At 48.4% G+C, this 27,919-nt stretch overlaps 1 protein-coding gene across 7 annotated transcripts in view; it reads left to right on the forward strand.

The window, feature by feature from the left end:
• Positions 1–27,919, forward strand: part of trappc13 (trafficking protein particle complex 13) — a 114,167-nt gene that overhangs the window by 71,231 nt on the left and 15,017 nt on the right. For all 7 annotated transcript variants that reach the window (XM_038791044.1, XM_038791046.1, XM_038791045.1 and 4 more), the window contains 2 exons: positions 16,522–16,720; positions 22,494–22,594. In XM_038791044.1, the coding sequence (XP_038646972.1) occupies positions 16,522–16,720; positions 22,494–22,594 (300 nt within the window). The remainder of the gene's footprint in view (positions 1–16,521; positions 16,721–22,493; positions 22,595–27,919) is intronic.

A 27,919-nucleotide genomic window follows, 5' to 3' on the forward strand; every position in this document is an offset into this window, starting at 1 on the left:
CGCACCTCGGAAAGTTAGAAAAATTCTTGAGGCTGCCTGAATCTGTTTTGGAACTTGCAGCCATAAGACTACACAGTATCTTGAAATTACATGATTTTAGTTTTTTTTTTAAAAGCAGCTCTCTTGGTTCTTCTGAACTGGGGTGGAGAGAGGAGTGAGGAAGATATGTTTAGATACTTGCCAATATATTGTATAACTCAAAAACTGAAGTGAAATAGACTTGATTCCCAATTATGGTAAAGAACATCAGTTTGATGTAAAATATTCCATTTCCACTTGTGTCCACTGAGGCCATTTGGATCTTGTCTGGTATTCTCTCCTTTTGGATTGTTCACTCTGGGGAAAGGTGATCGAGGATATTGAAAGCTGCATTGCTGTGATACTGGAGTTTTTGCATTTGGAAGGAAGTGCCTTTTAAATCCAAGTCGCAATGCTGTGTTCAAATGGCTGACAAAGCACAAAGAAATCTATTCTGGGTTTAAGAAACCAGTTCATAGGTTTAGACAAGTTCAAAGTGCTTTCCTTCAAAGTAATGGTGATTTGTAATCAGCTTAAAAGATGTCATGCGGAGTCCTGTACATTTAATTATAAAATTTTCCATGCCAATGAGCGGTCACTTGTGATAGAATATTCTTGCTTTGGGATCATTATTCGCTACAAATGTTCATTGGTTGCAGGATCTTGTGTCACCATGTTAGTTGGCTCTAGCACTAATTGGTGAATGCATTCTACAGTTTAGATGAATTGTAAGAATTCCAAGTTCTCTTCATGTTCTATTTAGAAGGGGAAGATTGCAAATGGAAGGAAGAATTTTCCTATAACGAGGACATCCAGAAATGCGAACCATTATGTGCCAAATATTGCTGGGAAATAGTGGCAAAATGGAAGGATTGCTTTTGAAAAATATTACATAATTATTGGGTTGTACACCGTATCATGAAACAATTTCCAATGTAATTTAATTGAAAAATTATAACATTTATTAATTCCTATCATGTATTATGTAATGCAGTCTGGAGTCATGTACATGATATTGTATGAAATGAATATCTCCCCACAAAATAGTTTAGTTTAAAAGGTCATTAAACTGAGCTCAAAGGGACCGCTATAGGGAGTGTGTGCCAACTAGTTTGTGATCTGCAGACCTGTGAGATTGAAGTGAAATCTTCACATTTTATTTTGGATAACATTTTGTGTTGGATATCTTGAATAATTTGAAGTCCTATAAAATGTGATGGGCATCTGGGATATCCATGATTTGTGGTTCTGACTAGGTGGAGGCTGAAGATTTGCACGTACTTTGCTATGGTACAGGTGTCCATTACATTTGCAGAATTAATAAGTAGTGCAACTTCCTCGAGGCTCTTATGTCCAGCCCCCTATTGGAAGCCACAACAGCATTTTTTTGTGGAGCACATTTAAATCCTTTACAAAGGAATTCTGTTCCTCATCATACACCCTAGGTGTTTCTACTAGCCGGTATTCACAGCAATGCAAACTATTTTTGAAGTTCACTGTCTCCTGTGATTTTTCTTGATATGGCTGTTGCAATGCCAAATAATCGACCTTGTGATTTATCAAGCTGCAGTGACCTAGGGCAGAATGTTAACAAGACTACACTTCATTTAAATCCTGGATTAATTCACAATGTGTGGTCCCATTTGGAGCAAAATTGCTTTCAGCTGTTGTCTTGGACGACAACCTTCACTTCCAGTGCCTCTGTATCTATTTATACATTTCGGTCGATGTCATAGCCTACCTAAGGGTCTGTGATAACTCTTGAAAGATTAGACCGTTTGTAGTGGGAATTAAATCCTGGATTAATTCTGAAGTGTAGTTTTCTCAATTTTCTGCATGTGTAGTTTGCCTCCAATTGTCTCTCTTGAACATATAATCCCTACAGTTCAGAAGCAGACCTTTCACCCCACTGAGTCTGCATGACCTGCTTAAAGAGCACCCTACCTAGGTCCACTATCCCCGTAACCCCACCTAACCGCATCCATAGACACTAAGGGTTAATTTAGCATGGCCAATCCACTTAACCAGGAGGAAACCCACGCAGGCACGGGGAGAATGTACAAATTCCACATAGTCACCCAAATTTCGAATTGAACCCAGGTCCCTGGCGCTGTGAGGCAGCAGTGCGAACCACTGTGCCACCATGCCACCCTTTTCTTATCAAGCAGGATGGAAACAAGCATGAAAAAGTCCCATTTGGACTTGCAACCCTTTATATTATATTCTCACATTTATTTAGATGTAAATCCAGATCATTAGAAGTTGGCAAAGGCTCTAAACAGTTAAGACAGGGGGAGGGATGTACGGGTAATTAAATCAGCTTAAATATAAACCCAACACACAAATATAGGAATTAATAAGCAGAGTACCAAGATAGCAAGGGGATAAACAGAATTGTGCAGAAGGAGTGTAAAACAATAGTTTAAAGTAAGAACAAACACTCTTATAGATAACGTAAACTGTCTACAGCAATGCACACAGAGTTTGTAATAAACAGCAACAATGGCAATATTACATTGTGAGGAAGTAGACTTTGAGATTTCTGAGACGTAACTGCAGAAAAATAAGGTCTTGTAATTAAACATTGCAGAACATAACAGACTTAGGAAAGATTGAAGGGAAAAAAGGGGAGATGGAGTAACTATGCTAATTAGGGAAAGTGTAATTGCTGTAGAAGTAACTATCAGCAAAACAGAAATAGAATCCATATGGATAGAGTTATGGATCCAGATAAAAATACTAAAGGATCAACTACCCTAATAGAGGTAGCCTACAGACCACTTAATAATGGAAAGTAGTGGAGGAAGAAATATGAAGACAAATTGGGGAAATTAGTTTTTAAAAACGCATGCAATAGTAAACTACCCTGATATCGAGAGATAGGAATAAGGGAATGGAATGCATACATGACTCCTTTTTAACCCAACATGTAAGCATGCAGAAAAGAGTTTACTAGTAGATCTAGTAATCGGGAATCAACTAGAGCAAATAAAAGAGGGTGCAGTCGAGGAACATGTAGACCATAGTGTTATAACATTATACATTCTAAGATTGTTTGGGAGAAAATAGAAACGTCGTTTAGAGAAAAGGGGCTGAGAACATAACATGGCAAAATAAAATGATCAATAAACACAAAAAATGTAGCACAACTTTTGGAAACAATGTTCAACTGTAACCAGGAAAAATATATTCCACTTAAAAACAAGCGAAACAATGATGAGTCACCATGGATGAGTTAAGACATAAAAACAATTGAGGTTAAAGAAAGAGTCATACACTAAACATGTGGGCAGCAGGGGACAGCATGACAAGGTAGAATGTGAAGGGATTGGTAGAGAAATCAAAAAACAACTGAGGGTTTAGAGGAATGGTAAAATCAAATGATCAAGGAACACAAAACAATCTAGTGAAATATTTTTCAGGCATAGAAAAGAAAGAAATGTTGGAACAGGAATAGGGCCAATTAAGATGGAGCAGTATGGTGGCGCAGTGTTTCGCACTGCTGAGGTCCCAGATTCGATCCTGGCCCTGGGTCATTGTGCGTGTGGAGTGTGGGTTTCACCCTCACAACCCAAAGATACGCAGGTTAGGTGGATTGGGCACGCTAAATTGTCCCTTAATTGGAAAAAAAAAAATTGGGTACTCTTAAATTAAAAAAAAAGACAGGCTATTACAGGCAACAACAGGGAATGGCAGAAGTATCAAATTGTTTTGCTTTAATATTTTTATTTACCAAGAATCAGGATGGGTGCTCATGGCATCAGCTGATGAGATTAGAATGGAGGATAGCAGTATTTAAAATAAAAGGTGAAATATTTTTATTTATTCATTCACAGGATGTAGGCATCCCTCTCTAGGCCAGCATTTATTGCCCACTCCTATTTGCACTTCAGAACGTAGTGGTGAGCTGCCACCTGAACTGCTGCATTTCACGTGGTGTCAGTACACTTACTGTGCTGTTCGGGAGGAAGTTCCAAGATTTTGACCCAGCAACAGTGAAGGAATGGCAATATAGCTCCAAGCCAGGGTCAGGTGTTTGGCTGGAAGGGAACTTGTGGTTGCTGGCGTTCTCATTTATTTGCTGCACTGTCCTTCTGGTGGTCAAAGGTCATGGATTTGGAAGGTGCTGTCTTGTAGATGGTACACACTGCTGATATTGTGGATAATTGGTGGAAGGAGTGAATGTTAAAGGTAGTGGATGGGGTGCCAATCAAGAGGGCTGCTTTGTCTTGAATGGTGTCAAGCTTCTTGAGTGTTGTTGGAACTGCACTCATTCAGGGAAGTTGAGAGTATTCCATTACACTCCTGACTTGTGCTTTGTAGATGGTGGACGGTTTGGGGAGTCGGGTGGTGAGGTATTCGCTGCCGAATCCTCAGCCCCTGACCAGCTCTTGTAGCCAGAGCATTTATGTGGCTAATTCAGTTTAGTTTCTGATCAATGGTAACACCCAGGAGGGAGAGCGCGACGATAATACGATAGAATGTCAAGTGGAGATGGTTGGATTTGCTATTATTGTAATGGTCATATACTGGCAGTGTGTGGTGTGAATGGGACCTAACCAATTATCAACCCAAATCTGAATAATCTCAAGGCCTTGCTGCATTTGCACATGGACTGCTTCGGTTTCTGAAGCATTGTGATTGATGCTGAATATTTTGTAATCAGAGTAAAAAAGGGTGTTATTTATCTAGATTTTCAATGGCCTTCAAAAAGGTGCCACTTAATAATCTAATGAATAAGGTCAAAGAATGTGAAGTCAGAGTACAAGTAGCGGAATGTGTAGCAAGCTGTCTTCAAGACCGAAAACAGAGTAGGGGTAAAGGGTAGCCAGCTAGAAAGTGGGAAGTGGTGTTCCTCAAGGATCAGTTCTGAGACTACTATTGTTCACAGTTTGGACTTTGGAATCATAAACACAATTTCTGAATTTGTAGATGACACCACATTGGTGGTGGGTGGGATGCAGGGGGGCGGTGGTGATGAATATTCAATACAGAGCCGGACTCCAACAAATTTTACTAAGATATTAACAAACTTGCAGAATGACCTATGTATCTGGCAAATGAATTTCAATAAATGTAAGGGCTTGCATTTTTGGTAAGGGAATAAGGGCATTGCATATTATGTGGAAAATAGAAAACTAATGGCGCAGAGCGACAAAGGGACCAGGGAGTACAAATACTGCATTCACTCTGAAGTAGAGACCTAGGTTGCAAGGGCAAACCACGCACTGGGGTTTATTCTTGGAGGGACTCGATTGTCAATGGGCTAAACTTGTATCAAGCCTTGGTTAGACCATACAATTTTGGTCGCCATATTGTAACATAGATATAGAAACACTGGAGCGAAATGTATACGCCTCAAATTGGGATGATGTGGATTTTATGAGGGGGTTGCTGGTAGCGATCTCGGATTTGGCCACGTACCAATTGATCATGGGAGGAGATTTTAACTGTGTCCTGGAGTCGAGGGTGGATAGATCGAGCCCCATGTCGATGGGTAGGGTACAAATGGCAAGGGAGTTGGGGGGGGTTTATGGTGAGGATGGGTATGGTGGATCCATGGCGCTTTCAGAACCCAGGGGAAAGGGAGTATTACTTCTTTTCACACGTCTATAAGGTGTATTCAAGGATTGACTACTTTGTAGTGAGTTGGGAGAATTTGGTTGGGGTGGAGAGGGCAGAGTATGCGGGGATAATTAATTCAGACCATGCACCCCATTGGCTGGATATTCGGTTCAGTACGGGACGAGAGCAGAGGCCGGGGTGGAGGTTTGACTCGGGGTTGTTGGCGGATTTAGGTTTTTGTAATAAGGCGCGGTTGGCGATTAGGGATTATCAGAATGGAGAGGGGTCGGCGGGCATTTTTTGGGAAGCACTGAAAGCAGTGGTCCGGAGAGAAATTATCTCATTTACGGTTTGTGCAAATAAGGAAAGGAGGGCGGAACTTGATCGTCTAGTGAGCGAGGTAGTGGAGGTGGACAGGGAATATTCGAGGGTGCCCACCGTGGAGGGATTGGTGAGGAGGAAAAAGTTGCAGGGGCAATTTGACAGGCTGACAACGGGGAGTGTGGGTAGGGCAACTGCGTAGGGCAAAAGGGGTGCAATACGAGTATGGGGAGAAGGCGAGCTGCATGCTGGCGCACCAGCTGCGGAGGCAGGCTGCATCCAGGGAAATATTGAAGATCCGGTCTAGGGCTGAGGATGTGGTGTCAGAGCCAGGGAAGATAAATGAGGCATTTAGAGAGTATTACCAGGGACTTTATGAGGCAGACCCAAGAGGAGAGGAGGGGGACATGGGATGGTTTCTGGGCGAGCTGGAATTTCCCCAGGTGGAGGAAGCAAAGAGGCAGGCGTTGGAGGAGCCCCTGGGGCTGAGGGAGGTGCTGGATAGTATCGGGTATGAAGTCGGGGAAGGACCCTGGGCCGGATGGGTACCCGGCAGAATTTTATAATGAAATTGCAGTGGACCTGGCACCACATCTGTTGGGGGCGTTTAATGAAGCACTGGAGAAGGGGGAGTTGCCGGAGGCGATGAAGCAGGCAGTAATCACACTAATCCCAAAAAAGGGGAAGGATCCGGTCGAATGTGGGTCATATAGACACATACTGTATAACTATTGAACACGGATGTGAAAGTATTGGCTAAGTTGTTGGCGGGGAGGATGGAGGATTGTGTCCCGGGGTTGGTTGCAGAAGATCAAACAGGCTTCATGAAGGGCAGGCAGCTCGTGAGTAATATAAGCCGGCTGTTGAATGTGGTGATGAATCCGTCGAGAGCTCTGATACCAGAGGTGGTGGTGTCCATGGACGCGGAGAAAGCATTTGACCGGGTGGAGTAGCGGTACTTGTTCGAAGTTTTGGGAAGGTTTCGGTTTGGGCCACGATTTGTGGCATGGGTGCAGTTGCTGTATGTGGCGGCAAGAGTGAGGGTGAGGACGAATGATGGGAGCTCACTAAGCTTTTACTTACACAGGGGTACGAGGCGGGGTGCCTGCTGTCACCGCTGCTGTTTGCGCTGGCCATAGAGCCGTTGGCGATGGCTCTCGGGGTTGGCAGAGTGGCAGGGGATAATGAAGGGACAGAGGGAGCATCGGGTGTCGCTCTATGCCGATGACCTCTGCTGTATGTTTCGGATCCGTTGGAGAGTATGGGAAGGATTATGGGCCTGTTGGGGAGGTTTGGAGGGTTCTCAGGATACAAGCTGAATGTAGGGAAAAGCAAGGTATTCCCGGTGAATGATCTGGCACAGCAGGCTAATTTAGGGGGATGCCATTTATGGTAGCGAGGGATAGATTTAGGTACTTGGGGATTCAGGTAGCGAGTGAATGGACGGGGATCCATAAGTGGAACTTAACGAAGCTGGTGGAGGTTGTTGGTCGTTCTGGGTGAGTGTGCTTAACACTCAATTTGGCTCTGTTTCTTTACTTGGCTCTGGAGTCGCCAGGTATCGTTAAGATACCGCCACAAGTTCAAGGTGAAGTTCAAAGCAATAAAACCGTACACCAATTAGTAAGTTCAAACAACTGAGTTTATTATAATACAATTATAATAACTACCCATGCACACGCTAAAAGGATTAAGCTATTCCTACCGCTAAATAAACTAATACGTATCTCGAAGGAACTGCCGGGTCAGGGAACAAGGCCTCTTGCTCTGCTCTGGTCTGCAGACTTCAGGTTGGTATAAGTTAAAAGGGGTCAGGAGTGTCTATCTCTGGTAGCGATCGTTGTGAGACACTTACTTGGTGGCGGCTGCTGTCCGAACCCTCTCCTCTCTCTCATTCAAGGTCTTCTTGGCAAAAGCTGGTCGAGGTGCTGGTCCATGGAGGAGTGCTGGTCAAGGAGAGAGGAGGGCTGGACGAGAAGACTGAACCATGTGTGGGACCTATCTTTTATAGGTCCCAGGGATCCGCGCCCCTTTGGGCGGACTCCCTTACCTGCTTGGATTGGGTCTCTTCCCAATCGATATGTTTGAATCCCCCCAATACTGAGGCTGTTCCTTAGCTACTGGGCGGGCCTTCAGGCTCTTTGTTTTCAAACCTTGCTGGTGCCTGAGTGTCTGGTATCCTTTACAATGTTTTTTTTTATAAATTTAGTGTACCCAATCATTTTTCCAATTAAGGGGCAATTTAGCGTTGCCAATCCACCTAGCTTGCAATTTTTGGGTTGTGGGGGCGAAACCCACGCAGACACGGGGAGAATGTGCAAACTCCACACGGACAGTGACCCAGAGCCGGGATCGAACCTGGGACCTCAGCGCCGTGAAGTGGTTGTGCTAACCACTAGGCCACTGTGCTGCCCCTCCTTTACAATGTTCCAGTTGCTTCCCCATTTGTGTCCATTGTCTCTGGAATCGTTCATTAACATGTAAACTATCCCGGAGATTGCCTCATTAGTATGCGGAATGTTCGTTTCGGTGCTGTCTGCTTTCTTAGCAGACAGAATCCACACCTGCTAGGTGCAGCCTGCTGGCGCTGCAAACATTGTCCATTTTATCCTATATGCTTTGCGTTCCTCTATTTTGTATTCAGGGAATGGCCAACTTCGGTGGCTACAAGGTGGCCAGGGAGGATCTTAAAGAGGTGCGATACACTGCACTTAACGCTGGCAGGGAGGGTCCAAGTGGTGAAAATGAATATTTTGCCGAGGTTCTTGTTTATCTTTCAGGCTCTCCCGATCTTTATACCAAAGGCCCTTTTTCGGAAGGTGGACACAATCATCTCTGACTTTGTATGGGCGGGGAAGGTGCCGAGGATGGAGAGGACCCTGCTACAGAGGCAGAGGCTGCAGGGGGGGTTGGCGTTGCCAAATTGGCATTATTATTGGGTGGCGAATGGGGACAAGGTGTGGCGATGGTGGGAAGGAGAAGGGGTAGAGTGGCGCAGGATGGAGGAGGAATCTTGTGAGGGGTCTAGTTGGAGGGCAATGGTGACGGCAGCATTGCCAATGGCTCCGAGTAGGTATTCAGGGAGCCCAGTGGTGCAGTCCACGATGAAGATGGGGAATCAGCTGAGGAGGCATTTTAGGGTGGAAGGGATGTCGGTGCTAACGCGAGAATCATGGGTTTGAGCCGGGGGGGGGGGGGGGGGGGGGGGGGGGGGTGGAGGTGGATAGTGTATGCAGGAGGTGGAGGGAAGTGTGAGTGGTCAAGGTGAGGGATTTGTATTTGGAGGAAGGGTTCGCCAGTCTGGAAGAGCTAAAGGAGAGGGTACAGCTGCTGAGGGGTAGTGAGTTCAGGTATCTACAGGTTAAGGACTTTGCACGAAAGGTCTGGAAGGGGTTCCCCAGATTGCCAGATACACCCTGCTGGAGCAACTGCTGCTTCCGGAGTGGATGGGGAGGGAAGATTTGGGGATATATAAGTGGCTGGGGACTTCCGATGGTGGCCATGACCTGCTAGGTCTCGTTCACGGCAGCTCCAGCCAAGATCGGGATTTCGGGCCGCTAAACGGGGCGGCGGCGGCACTTGTAGCGGAGACTGGTGTGGGAACGGACGCTGGAGAGTTTCCCCCCTGGTGCTGTATGGAGGGAACCAGGAGTGGGGCCGTGGCGTGCAATCGCGGGAAAGAAGGCTGAGACGGTCCGGGAAAGCAAAATGGCGGCCGGAGTGGATCGGGAGGTGTGGGCAGAGTGGGCCAGAGAGCAGCAGGAATTTCTGAGAAACTCCTTCACAGAATTAAAAACGGAGATGCTGGCCCCCATGAAGGCCTCTATGGAGAAGATTGTGGCGGTCCAGAAGGCACAGGAGAAGGCGATCAAGGAGTTGGGGAGGAAGGTGGCGGAGAATGAGGACAAGATCCTGGGCCTGGCGGTGAAGGTGGAGGGGCACGAGGCCCTACATAAGAGATGGCAGGAGAGGTTGGATGACCTCGAATACAGGTCTCGGAGCCATAATCTGCGGATCCTGGGCCTTCCCGAAAGTGCGGAGGGGGCAGACGCGAGCACATATGTGACTGCAGTGTTGGGGACGCTGATGAGCGCGGGGGCCTTTCCGCGGCCCTTGGAGCTAGATGGGGCGCATAGGGTCCTTGCCAGAAAGCCGAGAGTGAACGAGCCACCGAGGGCGATGGTGATAAGGTTCCACCGTTTTGCAGACCGGGAGCGTGTCCGGCGGTGGGTGAAGAAAGAGCGGAGCAGTAAGTGGGAGAACGGCGAGATCCGCATTTACCAGGACTTGGCAGCTGACCTGGTGAGGAGGCGTGTGGGTTTCAACCGGGCTAAGGTGGCCCTCCACAGCCAAGGGGTGAAGTTTGGGCTCCTGCATCCGGCGAGACTCTGGGTAACGTACCAGGACAGGCACCATTACTTTGATAAGCCGGACGAGGCGTGGATGTTCATCAGGCACGAAAAGCTGGACTTGAACTAAGGGGCAGTGGTATGTGGATGAAACGTGCTGATGGGAAGGGGTAACTGGGGGTTGACCTGGGGTAAGATGGTGGGAAGAGCATAAGTTTGATTGCCTGTCTGCTCCAGTTTGTTTGTTGTTTTTTGTTTTCCTTGTGATTTGTTTCAGGGGGCGGGAAACGCCCGGGTCGTGTTGTCCGGCGCACGGGAGGGTCCCGGATGGCACCTGTCCCTCTACCCTGCGGGGGAGGGAGGGGTTGGGTGGCCCGAAGGAGATGACAAGATTAAGGTCAGGGGATAGAGGGGGAGCGGCCGGGGTCAGCATGGGTGAGCTGACTTACGGAAGCGCAATGGGGGGGGGGGATATCGGAGCTAAGCGGATGCTTTGGGGGGGGGGGGGGGGGGGGGGGGGGGGTGATGGGGATGTGGGGGGGGGGGGAAGGTGTGCTGTTTTGCTGACTGAAGGGGAGCCAGTTGAGAGGAATGGATGGAGAGTCGGGCTGGGGAGGCCGCTGAGGGGAGGGCTGGAGCGAGCAGGAGGCGCGGGCACGTGGCTGGCCGAAAAAGGGAGATGGCTAGTCGGGGGGGGGGGGGGGGGGGGGGGGTGTCAACCCCTGACTAGGTTGATCACGTGGAACGTGAGGGGCCTGAATTGGCCGGTCAGGCGGTCCCGCGTGTTCTCGCATCCAAAGGGGTTGAAGGAGACGCACTTAAAACTCGCTGACCAGACGAGGTTAAGGAGAGGATGGGTGGGCCAGGTGTTTCACTCTGGGTTAGACTCAAAGACCAGAGGGGTGGCAATTTTGGTTAGTAAACGAGTGGCATTTGAGACGGGGAGCATCATGGCGGACAAGGGGGGCAGGTACATAATGGTGAGTGGCAAGCTGCAGGGGGCCAGAGTGGTGTTAGTGAACGTGTATGGCCCGAACTGGGACGATGTGGACTTCATGAGGCGCGTGTTGGGTAGGATCCTGGACTTGGAGTCAAGTAACATGATTATGAGAGGGGACTTCAATACGGTCTTGGATCCGGTCTTGGACCGTTCCAAGTCCAGGTCGGGAAGGAGGCCGGCGGCAGCCAGGGCCCTGTGGGAGTTCATGGACCAGATGGGGGGGGCGTGGACCAGTGGAGATTTGCGCGGCAAAGGGCGAAAGAGTTCTCCTTTTACTCCCACGTCTATAAAGTCTATTCGCGGATAGACTTCTTTGTGTTGAGCAGGGTGCTAACCCCGAGGGTGGAGGAGGTCGAATACTCGGCCATTGCAGTCTCAGACCATGCTCCGCACTGGATGGACCTCCGACTGGGGGCAGTGCCCTCTCTGGAGACTGGATGTGGGGCTGCTGGCGGATGAAGAGGTGTGTGGGTGGATAAGGAGGAGCATCGAGAGCTATGTCGGAGCGAATGACACAGGGGAGGTAACAGTGGCAGTGGTTTGGGAGGCTTTGAAGGCAGTCATTAAGGGGGAGTTAGGAAGGCAACATGGTGTTGAGCCCAGAGAGGGTCAGCGAAGTCTCCAAGGAGTTCTACAGGATGCTGAACGAGTCGGAACCCCCGAGGGGAGGGGAAGGGATGAAGCAATTTATGGACCGATTGAGGTTCCCGAGGTTGGAAGCAGAGCGGGTGGAGGGGTTGGGGGTCCCGATTGAGTTGGAGGAGGTAGTTAAGGGCCTAGCAAGTATGCAGTCGGACAGGGCCCCGGGGCTGGATGGCTTCCCTGTAGAATTTTATAAGAAGTTCTCGGAGCTACTGAGCCCACTCCTGCTAAGAACCTTTTAATGAGGCAAAGGAGAGAGGGGGAACCCCCTCCCCCCCCCCGGGCGATGCCGCAGGCATTGATTTCGCTTATTTTGAAGAAGGAGAAGGATCCGCTTCAGTGTGGATCCTCCAAGCCGATATCGCTCCTGAATGTAGACGCTAAATTGTTGGCAAAAAATTCTGGCAACCAGAATAGAGGACTGTGTCCCGGGAGTGCTTGAGGAGGACCAGACGGGTTTCGTCAAGGGCAGGCAGCTGAACACGAATGTGAGGAGGCTCCTGAACATTAAAATGATGCCCTTGGAGGGGGGGGGGGAGGGAGGATGATGCGGAAGTAGTGGCTGCAATGGATGCGGAGAAGTCCTTTGACAGGGTGGAGTGGGAGTACCTGTGGGAAGCGTTAAGGAGGTTTGGATTTCGTGAGGGATTCATAGGGTGGGTCAAGCTGCTGTATCAGGCCCCAGTAGCGAGTGTGTCACGAACCGGCTACGGTCGGAGTATTTCAGGCTGCACTGGGGGACAAGGCAGGGGTGCCCCCTATCCCCATTGCTGTTTGCCCTGGCAATTGAGCCGTTGGCCATGGCGCTGAGGACGGCGCGGAGGGGGAGGAACCGAGTCTCCCTCTACGCTGATGACCTGTTGTACATTTCCGACCTGTAAGAGGGGATGGGGGAGGTCATGCGGATCCTAAGGGACTTTGGGAGCTTTTCGGGGTACAAGTTCAACGTGGGGAAGAGTGAGCTGTTCGTGGTCCATGCTAGGGGCCAGGAGGAGAGACTGGGGGAGCTCCCGCTCAAGATAGTGGAGAGGGATTTTCGGTACTTGGGGATACAAGTGGCTAGGAACTGGGATGCCCTGCACAAGCTCAACTTAACCGGGCTTGTGGAGCAGATGGAGGGCGATTTTACAAGGTGGGACATGCTCCCGCTTTCCCATGATGATGGAGGAGGGGGCGGCATGGGGCCGGCTGGAGGCGGTGTCATGCAGAGGTACCAGCCTAGGGGCACTAGTCACGGCGCCGCTGCCATTCTCGCCGGCGCGATACACCACAAGTCCGGTGGTGACGGCGGCACTGAGGATTTGGGGGCACTGGAGGAGGCACAGGCAGGAGGAGGGGGCCTCAGTGTGGACCCCGATACAGAATAACCACAGATTTGCTCCGGGTAGGATAGATGGGGGTTTCTAAGGCTGGTATAGGGCAGGCATTAGAAGGATGGGGGACCTGTTTATAGATGGGACTTTCCCCAGGGTGCAGGCGCCGGAGGAGAAGTTCGGCCTGACCCCGGGGAATGCGTTCAGGTACCTCCAGGTTTGGGACTTTCTTTAAAAAGCAGGTGGGGACATTTCAGCTGCTGCCCCCGCGTAGGATACAGGACAGGGTTGTGTCTGGGATCTGGGTAGGGGAGGGGAAGGTGTCGGACATATACCAGGAGCCGCAGGAGGCGGAGGAAGCCTCAGTGGAGGAGTTGAAGGGCAAGTGGGAGGAGGAGCTGGGCGAGTAGCTGGATGAGGGCCTGTGGGCTGATACCCTGGGCAGGGTAAATTCCTCCTCATCATGTGCCAGGCTCAGCTTAATTCAGTTTAAGGTGGTATACCGGGCTCACATGATGCCGGCGAGAATGATTAAGTTCTTTGGGATGGACGACAAGTGCGCGAGGTGTGCAGGGAGTCCGGCGCACCATGCTAATATGTTTTGGGCTTGCCCGGCCGCTTAAAGAATTCTGGCAGGGCTTTGCGAGGACGATGTCTAGGATTTTGGACACTTGGGTGAAGGTAAGTCCAACAATAGCGATATTTGGGGTGTCAGAGGATCCGGGAGTGCAGGAAGCGAAAGAGGCCGAGGTGTTGGCCTTTGCTTCCCTGGTAGCCCGGAGACGGATCTTGTTAATGTGGAGGGACTCGAAACTCCCGAGTGTGGAGACCTGGGTTAGCGATATGGCTGGGTTCCTCAGCCTGGAGCGAATAAAGTTCACCTTGAGAGGGTCCTTGATGGGGTTCTTCCGGCGGTGGCAACCTTTCCTTGACTTTCTAGGGGAGCAGTAAGTGTCAGCAGCATCCCCGGGGGGGGGGGGGGGGGGGGGGGAATAGGGGGTAAACGGGACCTCCTTTTGTGCAAGAATGAGCCTGATGCAGTTCAAGGTGGTGCACAGGGTGCATATGACTCGGGCAAAAATGAGTGGGTTCTTTCAGGGGGTAGCAGATGAGTGTGAGAGGTGTGGTCGGGGGCCAGCGAATCATGCGCACATGTTTTCGGGTTGTGAAAAATTGGGAATATTCTGGGTGGGAGTGTTCGCGGCCTCAGCCAGCATAGTGGAGGAGGGAGTGGACCCGGACCCTTTGGTGGCAATATTTAGGGTTTCAGAGGAGCCAGAGCTCATGGAGAGGAGGAAGGCCGGTGTCATGTCCTGACGAATTTTGCTGGAGTGGCAGTTGGCATCGCCACCGGGGGTAGCAGCATGGTTGGCTGACCTGTACAACTTCCTGCGGTTAGAGAAGATAAAATATGAGTTATGGGGCTCAGCAGGGGAGTTCGAGAAAAGGTGGGGGATGTTTGTGACCGTGTTTGAGGAGCTGTTTGTCGCAGGGGGGTGAGGAGTGGGTGATGGGGAGGGGGGGTGAAAAAGGAGGAAAATCTGTACAAACGGTATAGTTGATCGCTGGGAAGAATGTTTCCCAGGGTGTTTATTTGCTATAACCTACTTTGATACAAGTTTGAATAAAATGCGTTTAAAAAACAGAAACACTGGAGTGGTGCAAAAAAAAGATTGACAAGGATAATATGAGAAATGTGGGTGTATACATCTCGGGAGAAGGTGGATCTTTCTCTCTTGAAAAGAGTAGGCTGAGAAATGGCCTAATAGAGGTCTTTAAAATTGTGCAAGATTATGATTTAGAGTAAGGTTTCCACTTGTGGGAAGGATCAAACCTGGGGCTATCAATACCAGATAGACACTAAGGGGTGGCATGGTGATTAGCACTGTTATCTCACAGCTCCAGGGACCAGGGTTTAATTCTGGCCTCGGGTGACTCTGTGGAGTTTGAACTTCCACCCCGTGTCTGTGTGGGTTTCCTCCGGATGGTCCAGATTCCTCCCACAGTCCAAAGTTGTGTAGGTTAGGTGGACTGGGCATGCTAAATTGTCCCTTCATGTCCAAAAGGTTAGGTGAGGTTACTGGGTTATAGGGATAGGTTGGAGGCGAGGGCTTAAGTAGGGTGCTCTTTCCAAGGGCCTTGCAGACTCAATGGGCCGAATGGCCTCCTTCTGCACTGTAAATTCTAAGAAATCAAATACGGGATTCAGGAGAAACTTCTGTGATTGTGACTCAGTTTAGCACTAATGATGAAAATACAATCAATTGACATGGATATTTTTCAGTTTAGAATGCCTCAAATAATATAGTATGATATGCCTTGCATCCTTTATTATTGTTAAAATAGTTTATTAATAATTTAGTTAGCAATCATCTTGTTGTCTGCATATTTTCATTCAAATTATTTATCTAATTGTCAGTTAATTCTAAAGCCAGCTAGTTGTCTCTTCCTTGAAATTAAAGTTGTTGCTTCCTTCCCTTCACTATTTGGGTATGCGATATGTGTTCTCTGTATTGTGCACCATTTCACAATGCAAGTGACGCTGCAGAACTGTGGATAAAAACAAAGTGGTGGAAAATCTCAACAGGCCTGGAAGCATATGTGGAGAGAGAAACACAGTTAACATTTTGAGTCCCCTCTGACTCATTTTTGGAATTATCGAGGGGTAGAAATGTGATGGGTATTTTAGTGTGGGAAAAGGAGGAAGGGGACGGCACGGTGGCACAGTGGTTAGCATTGCTGCCTCACAGCACCGAGAACCCAGGTTCGATCCAGCCCTGTGTCACTGTCCATGTGGAGTTTGCACATTTGCCCCATGTCTGCGTGGGTCTCACCCCCACAAGCCAAAACAACGGGCAGGGTAGGTGGATTTGCCACGCTAAAATTTCCCCTTAATTGGAATTTTTAAAAAAAATTGGAGTACAGTGCAGATGGAGCAAGAGGTCAGAGGTAGTTTAGAGAGTGGGGGACATAAATGACAAAGATGTCATAGAACACAGGTAAAGAGAGTGGTAGTACGAAAGACAAGGTTAGTCCGAGTAAGTGTTAATAGCTGAATATAGGTCAGCACTGCCTGAAAGCAAACACATGAACAAGATACAGACTGATATTTGGTGGGGCTGGGAGGGGGCCAATCCAAGTTGGAGAACAGAGTTTACAGTCTAAAGTTGTTGGGAAGAGGCCTGTATAGAAAATAAACACTGGCAGAAGCCTGTTTCTGTGCTGTAAAATTAGATGTAATTATTTCAGCTTGTTTATGAAGGTAGATAAATTCATGTATTTTGTTTTATTAAAGTGCTCATTTTCTGTTCAGGTACTCCACGTTTGGGAAGATGACATACCTACAGCCTATGGACACAAGGCAATATCTGTACTGTCTCAAGCCTAAATCTGAATTTGCAGAGAAAGCTGGGGTCATTAAGGGAGTCACAGTTATCGGAAAATTGGACATAGTCTGGAAAACAAACTTGGGTGAAAGAGGACGGCTACAAACAAGTCAGTTGCAACGAATGGTTAGTAGATGTGCGCAATTTAGCTTTCTCTAAAATAATACGTTTCATCAAAGTTCCATATTATGAAAGCTTGTGGTCTAAAGTTCTGTGCAGTTAGTGATTGCTCAGGGCTGGTATTCATCAGTGGAACTGAGAAAATTTTGATATGTGGTCCATTGGGTAATGCCACTCCTTTATTAGGGTATTGTATTAAAAGTGTTTTTATACTTTCATAATACTTGATTTTATTGGTCGAATATCTGCAATGTTATATTACGCTCCCATCATATGTCAAAATTGACTTTTTTAACTTATAAAGTGTAGTAATCCACGGGAGGTAAGAGTTCCGTCACCACACCAATATTTATTTACAATAACGATATTACAGGAGCAGCTACAAACAGTGCTGCTAGCAGTCCAGTCAACTTAAGACTGACTCACAAAGCCTACACAGGTGATTATATGGGCCCCCTCAATGAGCTATCATTGAGGGAGCTCATACTCCAATCGGCCAACCAATAAAGCCAATTGGAGTTCATTACATAAAGTAAAGGCACAACATGTCATGTGGACAATTTACTTTGACCCAAGATGGCCACTGAGGATCAGGTGACATTCTGTGATTTCTGCAGACAAAGGATTAACTCGTGTATGACTGATGTGACCATCAATTCACAAGACACGTGGTTGGAAGTGAACAGTGGTTTTAATAGTCTTACAACTGAGCCTGCCTGTGACGAGATGAACTGTCAGCAGGCTCAACTGCAGATCTTTATACTTCCAGTTAGTGGGAGGAGCCATGGGCGGAACCATGGGCGGAGCCATGGGTGGAGCCCAGTACAAACTCCTCATTTCCCCCTATGGGCAGAGCTGCGCAACTGCTCGTATGCCGAGCTTACAGAGACACAACACATACAATATAACACAGTGTGAATTACTAGGATTGTGATTCACCACATTTACCCCCTGTAAAAAAAAAATCAAGTCCAGCGGGGGTGATTGGTTTACAAATTGAGTCGCTCCGGCGTTCGAATCGTCCTCTGAGATCTACGAAGCACCGGGGTTGCAGCCTCTTCTGGTGGCTGGGTGGTGGTGGTCGGCGAGGGTACCATGGCGGACTCCGGGGGTGATTCGGTCTGAGCTTCGTACCCGACTGGTTCGACTGGTGGCGGGGAGCGCCGGAAACCCATAGGCGCGGGGGCGCAGAGCACGGGCAGTGAACCTGCAGGCGTGGGGGCACCGGGCGCAGGGATTGGGTGGGGTGTAGTGTGAGGGGTGCCTCAGCGGTAGTGTCGGAGTTGGATCCTGTAGGCACCAGGTCCCGGAGGGAAACAGTGTCCTGACGGCCGTCAGGGTATTCAATGAACGCGTATTGGGGGTTCGAGTGGAGTAGGAGCACTCTCTCCACGAGTGGGTCAGTTTTGTGGGTCCGGACGTGCTTCCGGAGGAGAACCGGGCCCAGTGTCTTCAACCATGCTGGGAGCGAAACCCCCGTGGTAGTGCCCCTGGAAAGAAAAATAGCCGCTCATGAGTGGTCTGATTGGTGGCAGTACATAGGAGGGACCTAATAGCATAGAGCGCGTCGGGGAGGACCTCCTGCCAATGGGAGGTCGGGAGCTTCCTGGACCGGAGGGTCAGTAGGACGGTCTTCCAGACCGTCGCATTCTCCCTCTCCACCTGCCCGTTCCCCCTGGGGTTGTAGCTGGTAGTCCTGCTCGAGGCAATGCCCTTGTCGAACAGGTACTGACGCAGCTCATCGCTCATAAAGGACGAACACCTGTCGCTGTGTACATAGCTGGGGAAACGAAACAGGGTGAAGATGCTGTGTAGGGCCCTAATGACTGTGTGGGAGGTCGTATCGGGGCACGGGATAGCAAAGGGGAAGCGGGAGAACTCGTCTATGACGTTTAGGAAGTACACATTCCAATTGGTCGAGGGGAATGGCCCTTTGAAATCGATGCTCAGGCGTTCAAATGGCCGGGAGGCCTTTACCAGGTGGGCCCTGTCTGGTCTATAGAAGTGCGCTTTGCACTCCGCACAGATCGGGCAATCCCTGATGATGGCTTTTACCTCCTCGGTGGAGAAAGGCCGATTTCGGGCCTTGACGTAGTGGGCGAGCCGGGTGACCCCCGGGTGGCAGAGGTCATTGTGGATAGCTTTCAGGCGGTCGTCTTGCGCGCTGGCGCACGTGCCGTGGGACAGGGCATCTGGGGGCTCGTTGAGCTTCCCCGGTCGGGACATGATATCGTACTTGTAGGTGGAGAGTTCGATCCTCCACCGTAGGATCTTATCGTTTTTAATTTTGCCCCTTTGTGAGTTGTCAAACATAAAGGCAACCGATCTTTGGTCGGTGATGAGGGTGAACCTCCTACCTGCGAGGTAGTGCCTCCAGTGGCGTATCGCTTCCACAATGGCTTGTGCTTCTTTCTCGACTGAGGAGTGTCAAAGTTCCGAAGCGGAGAGTGTTCGGGAGAAAAAGGCGACTGGTCTCCCTGCCTGATTTAGGGTGGCTGCGAGAGCGACCTCTGAGCATCGCTCTCTACCTGGAAAGGGAGGGATTCATCCACCGCCCGCATGGCCGCTTTGGTGATGTTGTCCTTGATGCAGGTGAAGGCCTGGCGAGCCTCATCTGATAGAGGAAAGAGTGTGGCCTTAAATAGTGGGCGGGCTTTGTCCGCATACTGAGGGACCCACTGGGCATAATATGAGAAAAACCCCAGGCACCTTTTGAGGGCCCTGGGACAATGAGGGAGAGGGAGGTGCTCCCGGAGTCAAAGGGGCACGGTGTCCTGTACCCGTTGATTTTTTTTTTTCAATTTAGATTACCCAATTATTTTTTCCAATTAAGGGACAATTTAGCGTGACCAATCCACCTACTCTGCACATTTTTGGGTTGTGGGGGTGAAACCTACGCAAACACGGGGAGAATGTGCAAACTCCACATGGACAGTGACCCAGAGCCGGGATCGAACCTGGGACCTCAGCGCCGTGAGTCAGCTGTGCTAACCACTAGGCCACCGTGCTGCCTTACTTGTTGATTTTAACAGTCATCATTGAGTTGCGTAGGTGTTTCGGACGCGACTGGTCCAACATGACTGCGCTGAGTTGCGGGTAGTCGGCGGCTCGATCAGCTGTGCTGGGGTGGCCCCGTGATGACTGCCCTCTGAGTTCGTAGTCTTCGAGGTGAGTTTTTCAGAGTTTGAAGAGGATGGATCCCAAGATGGCCGCCTCCGTGGATCGCACGTGGCGGGCAGCGAGGAAGATGGCGCCCAACATGGCGGCCCCTATGAGTCGCACGTGGCCGACCGCGTGGAGGGGGGTTGCCAAGATGGCGGCCCCCATGAGTTGCACGTGTCAGGTGGGGGCGGAGTCGGAGTACAGGCCGCAGCATTTCGGGGCCTGCGGGACTGTGGGTTTTGGAAACGAGTGCTCTGGGCTGCGGGAGAGTTTGGGGAGAGGGATTTCTTCGCCAGGCAGACCCGGGCATAGTGTCCTTTGTGACCGCAGCTGCTGCAGTTCGCGTTGCGGGCCGGGCAGTACTGCCGTGGGTGCTGGGGCTGTCCACAAAAATGGCACACTGGGGCTGCGTAGTGGGTGGGTGGCCGCGCGGCGCAGGCCTGGGGCAGTCGCTGGTCCGCGGGGAACGAGGTGAGGCTGCGGAACGAGACCTCCATGGTAGTAGCCAATTGTACAATGTCCTCCAAGTTCTGGGCACCTTTTCCAAGCAACCGCTGGTGCACATAGTTTGACCTGAGCCCTGACACGTACACATCTCTGACAGCGAGCTCCATATGCTGTTCGGCTGATACAGCTTGGTAATTACAGTCCCGAGCTAAAGCTTTTAAATCCTGCAGGATTCAGGACTCAGCGGGGCACTGGCGGTGGGTCGTAAAAATGTGGCGCGCGTAGACCTCGTTGATGGGCCTCACGTACATTCGATCTAGCATAGCTAGGGCCTCCGTATACGAGGTAATACTGTTAAGTTGAGTAGAGATACGGTGGCTCACCCTTGCGTGCAGTAGACTGAGTTTCTGCTCCTCTGTAGTTTCTGAAGTGCTTGATTCAGCCAGGTAGTCCTTGAAACATCTGAGCCAGTGTTGAAAGATTTATTTCGCCTCTGCAGCCTGTGGGTCGAGTTCTAGTCGATCAGGTTTGAGGGCTGATTCCATAGTCGTTTTCTTCAAGTTTCCTATGAATGTGACCATCAATTCACAAGACACATGGTTGGAAGTGAACAGTGGTTTTAATAGTCTTACAACTGAGCCTGCCTGCGACGAGATGAACTGGCAGCAGGCTCACAACTGCAGATCTTTATACTTCCAGTTAGTGGGAGGAGCCATGGGCGGAACCATGGGCAGAGCCACGGGTGGAACCCAGTACAAACTCCTCATTTTCCCCCTATGGGCAGAGCTGCGCAATTGCTTGTATACCGAGCTTACAGAGACACGACACATACAATATAACAGTGTGAATTACTAGGATTGTAATTCACCACAGTGACCAACCCAGAATGTTCTTTAAAAGTAAATGACTGTGGGTGGAGTGCCCACTCTTGAATAAGCATTCGCAATGTGAAACTACTTGTGAATTTACACCTCCTGTTGACTGACTATTTTCCAAAACTCAACCGCCCAGACATAGTGCCTGCAAGTTCAAATGTTTAAAGAAGGTACAGATAAACCAGTTTATCACAAGCAATAACCACCATTAAAACCCCATTGTGTAGCAGTGACTTCTAACTTTAAATCAGTTATGTTGACAGTGGCAGTATTGATCATGGGTGCCATGTAGCCAATATAGACTTTAGATCACGAAGTAATTTTTGTTGCGAGATTCAGAGAGACATGACAATAGGGACAGTTCCTCCATCCAGAAGAACAGAACCCTGCCTAAAGACCAATCAATCCAGGCAGTGCACGGGGACTAATTTGCTTTTACCTGCAAAAAAAATTGCCGCTGCAGAAACTACGCCACAACCTCGTCTAGAAATCCAGATACCTCTGGCTGCTATTCATCTCCAAGAAACCACAAGAGAGAATCCATCCAAGCTGCAATGTGCTTCCTAAAGGACTGTTCACCCTTGTGGTTTGCTCCTTGTCTTCTGTTAATCTAGCTGCATGCTTCGTTCTGTAGCATCCATCTTTTGTGTGTTTGTCTGTAAGCATGAAAGTGTATTGTTTTGTGTTTACCCTTTGATTTAAATTTACCCAATAGTCTGCTTCATATTTATTCTGAAAAATCGCAGGCCATAAAAAGGTTTGAAACACATCTTGTTGTGGACAGCTGAGGTGAAGGAAAAGGGGGAAAGTAATTCCACTGCCTCTCTTCCCCGCCTGTAACAATTGTTCTGCAATTATTTACTTTTCTCCCCTGTCTCCTAAAAATGGTGATTTGAGGGATAGTTCCATTGTTGCAGACCCGCCTCCATTCTTGACATGCGACCCTGAACAGTGTGTTGGCCTCTTCAGCCATGGTGCTGTCAGGTGTGCTTGAGCCTGTCCACACTTCGTGACTTTCAGCGGGGATGACTGGAGAACAATCCAAAGGTTTCCCCTCACCAAATCCTGGCTATGCTTAGCTAACGCCAAAATTAAGTCCTATACTTCATCTGAAAATCAAGAGATTTGAACCTTTTATAACTATAGAATGTTGTCTAGTGTAGCTGAAGGAAGTTCTCTTCTGAAGATTTGTAATTCTTGGTACAGATGGCGAATGTTTAATTTTTAAAAAATCTTTTTTTCTGAAGGAGAATAAGCAGATTAAATTTTTTGTTTCTTATATGGTTTTATTTCAGGCTCCCGGATATGGCGATGTAAGACTTTCCTTGGAGATGATCCCAGATACTGTAAATCTTGAAGAACCTTTTGAGGTTACATGTAAAATAACCAATTGCAGGTAATAGTAGGACTGCAGATTAATGGAATTTAGATTTCTTTTTTCTAAATTTAGAATACATAATTTTTTTTCCAATTAAGCGGCAATTTATTGTGGCCAATTTATTGTACCCTGCACATCTTTGGGTTGTGGGTTGAGACCTACGCAGACTGGGGGAGAATGTGCGAGCTCCACACAGACAGTGAAGCGGGGCCGGGATCGAACCCGGGTCCTCGGCACTGCGAGGCAGCAGTGCTAACCACTGCGCCTCCGTGCCACCCCAGAATTTAGCTTATTAAAGAGAAAGTATATTTGGTTTGAAATTGGTGAACTCTCTCCCCCACACCCAAAAAATTTAACAAAGTCAGATTTGAAATTTTTCAGTAGACTATGCTTGAACCTCATTTCTCCTTCCTACAGAGATCCTCTCTCTGGTATCCACACTCAACAGAGTACTTGTTGAAAGGCTCTGCAGCAAAGTGGCCTCCTGCTGAGTGTGGATACCTGGAATCATACGCTCTGTGTAGGAAAGTGAAATCTTCAAATATTCTATCCACGGGATAGGCATTTTGAAATTAAGATTTACACATGCTCTTGTTTTTCCTTTCATTTTGTGGTAAAATTTATTTGGTGATGGATGAAAACCACACTATTCTATTGCAGCTACTTTGTGAATTGGGAAGAGATGCAACGCAAGTATATAGTATACCGCCATGATACACTTTAAAAATAAATATCTTTCCACCCAGGCAGTGATATAAATATGGCTGTGGTAATAAGAGATGGCTGTTATTGCTGTGGCTCTGAGCGTCAGTCGTAATCAAAAACCTAACTCATGAATTATTAAAGGTGTGAATTTACATAGGAATAGAATGGTGTGTGCTGTGTCACTGCAACCAGCATTTCAAAACAAGTGATCCCAAACCTTTTAGTATCAATAATAGCCATTAAAATCATAGAATTCTTATAGTGTAGAAGGAGGCCATTCAGCCCATTGCGTCTGCACCAACTCTCTGAAAGAACACCTTGCCTAGGCCCATTCCTTGCCCTTTCCCTGTAACCCACCCAACCAGCACATCTTTGAAAAATAAGGGGCAATTCTGCTTGGCCAATCCACCTAAACTGCACATCTTTGGACTTTGGGAAGAAACAGGAACACCCAGAGGAAACCCACGCAGACACGGGGAGAACATGCAAGCTCCACAAAATCTCCCAAAGCCGTATTTGAACCCGGGTCCCTGGCACGTGAGGCAGCAGTGCTAACCACTGTGCTGCCATGCCAAGTAACTATGTTTAGTGCTGTGATTAAATTTTATTTGATATATCTGAAATGTTCTTGGGAAAGATGCCCTGGAGGGCAATTGGTATATTCAGAATATCGAGTCAATATCCAATAAGGTACATGCTTTTGCTGGCACCATGACATTTGTTGCCCTGGGAAGGTGGGTTGAAGGAATTCTCATCCGATAAGGAATTCCAGCATATTGATACAACATTGCTGAAGGAGCAGAAGATGATGTCCAAGTTAGAATGATATGCTACTTGGAAGGTGTGGTGTTCTCATGATGTTGCTGGCTTTGTCTTGATGTTATAAGTCGCGGGTTTGGGAGGCTCTATCGAATTAACCTTAGTAAATTGCTGCAGTGCATCCATTAACCAGGATGTAATGCAGCCATACTGTGCGAGTGATGGAAAGTGTGAATATTTAGTCTAATGGCTGGTGCACCAATGAAGTGAGCTGCTCTGTCCTGATAATCTAAATTTTCCCATGTAGTGTTACAATTGTACCCACAAGCATGTGTTAATTAAGTTCCTCATGTGAACCTTGTAGATTAAATTTCTTGGTGCAATTCTCATTATTCACCACTTCTGTGGTGCAAATGTTAATTAGCAGTGGCCAGCCCAAGCTGGGCTGTAGTCAAGGCCCTACTCTAGGCTTCATTTTTGGTCACGTTGTGAATGGAGCTGCACATTGTGGAAACATTAGTGAACAGTCCACTCTTGACCTTGGGCATAGTTCTTACAGGTCATTCGAAACCTGGAAAAGTAACCAAATTCGTAAATGATTTTTTTTCAGGCCCAGAATAATTATGCAAATATCGCAAAAAGGCCCAGAATCATTGAGAATTTGTGGAATTTTATAAAGGCAGTGATGGGAAAGGGAGGGATGGTCAGAGGACAGTTGGGGAGTCATCAGGTAGTCAGAGGAAGGGGCATAGCGGGGAATTGTTGAGTGCTCGGGAGAGAAGTCCAAGAGTAGTTGGGGAGTCAGGAGGTCAGTAGTATAGTTACCCAGGAATTCGAACTGGTTTTAATCCTTTTAACTTTCCTGGGTAACTATTCTGGTAATTAAACCATCCAAAGTCCCTGAATCTTTGGGCAGCACTGTAGTATAGTGGTTAGCACAGTTGCTTCATGGATCCGGGGTCCCAGGTTCGATTCCTGGGTTGTGTCACTGTCTTTGTGGAGTCCGCACATTCTCCCTGTGTGTGTGGGTTTCCTCCGGGTGCTCAGGTTTCCTCCCACAGTCCAAAGATGTGCAGGTTAGGTGATTGGCCATGATAAAATTGCCCTTAGTGTCCAAAAATGTTAGGTGGGGTTACTGGGTTACAGGGATGGGGTGGAGATGTGAGGCTTAAGTACGGTGCTCTTTCCAAGGGCCGGTGCAGACTCGATGGGCTGAATGCACTGTAAATTCTATGATCCTATAATTCTACCCCAGAGTTTTGAACGGTTCCAGATGCAGGGGAATTGCCCATCGGAAGTTGAAATTTCCCACTCAATCCCCACTGAGTCCTTGCGTTGGGACATCAGAGTGGTCTCCTAGTGCACCTTCCAGGGGCTGATCATCCGGAAAATGGAAGACATTGGGCTGGATTCTCCATAGCCTGACGCAAATATCAGGATCAACGATCGGACGGAGAATGGATTCCCACACCGGAATCGGGGAAGGTGCCGGTTTAACTCCCCTCCAAACTGGCATCATTGGGACGTGCGCTGTGCTCAGTTGCAAGGCTGTGGGAGCGGGATCAGCTGGCCCACCCGCGATGGGCCGAGTTCCGATTGTGTGGGCCACGTGTGGTCTCAGCGATCGGGAACCCGGCGTTACGGCTGCAGACAGTGTCCAGCGCCACCATACTTGTCCGGGATCCGTGCCGCTGGCCGGGGGGGCTTCTGCTAGGTCTGGGGGAAGTGGTGTGGGTGGACAGGGCATTGGCTGTGGGTCGGGGTGGGTGGGTTAGGGTTCCAGCACGGCCGGCACCATGTTTTCCATCGCGACCAGTGCAAGCCATCAACCCTGCGCATGCGCGGCCTGAGACCTGCACATTCTCCGTCCGTTTTCCACGCGATCTGCGGGTGCTTCACGCGGTACCAGTGTTAGCCTCTCACCGGTACCAGAATTGGTGAGGGATTCACGCCGATTTTCCTGTCGTGAACTACCTGCGGATTTTCAGTTGGCACTGGCACTTAGCCGCAGGAACGGAAAATTCCGCCCATTATGTCTATCGTGACAAGCAAAAAAAAGGTGCACCTAATTCTGCATCAGTGAGGGCTATTGCATCAAAATTTACACCAAAGATAGTGTACATGCTGCACCGTCAACATGTTGTGTAAACTATTCCACTCATGAAATAGTACTGAAATCTGAAATTCTATGGACTCAGAGTGATAGAATCTCACTACTCTTTTCATTCTATTGTGGATAATTAAAACATTTTTGAACTGATGTTCCCAGACAATGATATTGCTGCTTGTTTTCAGTGCGGAGAGAACACCAGTATGCAGGGTACCCATCATGTTTGCCCTCTTGAGTTAGTAACGACTCTTTTGGATGGGTCATGGGGAATGGATGATGGCTGCACTCCCAAAGAAATGCTCTATGAGGGCAGCACGGTGGCCTAGTGGTTAGCACAACCGCCTCACGGCGCTGAGGTCCCGGGTTCGATCCCGGCTCTGGGTCACTGTCCGTGTGGAGTTTGCACATTCTCCCTGTGTCTGCGTGGGTTTCGCCCCCACAACCCAAAAATGTGCAGAGTAGGTGGATTGGACATGCTAAATTGCCCCTTAATTGGAAAAAATAATTGGGTAATCTAAATTAAAAAAAAAAAAAAGAAATGCTCTATGGTCAGCCTGCTATCATCATGAGACCAGCAGATTTCTCATATCTGTGATACAAAGATGTCTGCAGGCGAGACCTCAAGTTGACCGGGATCAAGAGTTGATGCCTGGGAAGTCCTTGCTGCTGTTCAGAGTGCCTGCAGACTGCAGTTAGGAAAGGCATGGGAAAAGTTGAGGACAAATGAAGATGGCCAAAAAGAGAGCCCATTGGAAGGAAAAAAACATCAGTCGACCTCTGGTTTCAGTGTTCATTAGTGCCAGCTGTGGGAGGGACATCAATTTCAATGGCCACAACAGATAATGTTCAATCTACAAGTGACATACACCCAGCTGTCGTCTATCATCTCCTGAAACTGATAGATGCCTAAGCCTATTATGGAGAGAACAAAACTATAATTTAGGCCCGTACTTCATCTGGTAACTTTTCTTAGTTTATCTTTTAGTAAACAGTTATTTTTTTAAATCTTTGATGAAAGCTTGAACAAACCTCTGGAAATGAAGCAATGAGACATTCATGCTAGATTCTGGGATGGAAGTGTACTTGAGGCCAGATATGTGTCTTCTGAATTCAGAAAAGGCCATTCATCCATCAAGTCTGCACCGACAATAACTACCCCAAATCTTGTGCTAATCCCACTTCCCACCACTTGTCCCATATCCTTGAATGTGATGGTGTTTCAAGTACTCATCCAAAATCATTTTAAAGGCTGTGAGGTTTCCAACCTCCACTATCCTCCCAGGCAGTGCATTCCAGATTCTCACCACCCTCTTGAGTGAATTTTGTTTCCTCAAATCCCCTCTAAATCTCCCTCACTCTAAAACTATGCCTCCCTGTGAATGACCGCCAAACCAAGGGGAACAGCTGTTTTCTATTTACCCTGTCCAAACTCCTCAGAATCTCATACACCTCAATCATATACCCCTCAGCCATATCTGCTCTAAAGAAAACAACCCAAGCCGATCCAGTCTCTCCTTGTAGCTCAAGATGCTCCATCCCAGGCAACATCCTGGTGAATCTCCTCTGCACCCATTCCAGTGCAGTCACCACCTTCCTATAGTGAGGTGACCAAAACTGCACAAATTATCCTACTGTGGCCTAACTAACATTCTGTACAGCTCCAAGATCCAACATAACCTCCTTGCTCTTATATTCTCTGTCACGACTAATGAGGGCAAGTGTTCCATATGCCGTTGCTCGTTATGCTCTCTCTCTAATTGGCTCTGTTT

The sequence above is a fragment of the Scyliorhinus canicula genome, chromosome 3 (assembly GCF_902713615.1).
Source record: "Scyliorhinus canicula chromosome 3, sScyCan1.1, whole genome shotgun sequence".
In the NCBI taxonomy this organism is placed as follows: Eukaryota; Metazoa; Chordata; class Chondrichthyes; order Carcharhiniformes; family Scyliorhinidae; genus Scyliorhinus; species Scyliorhinus canicula.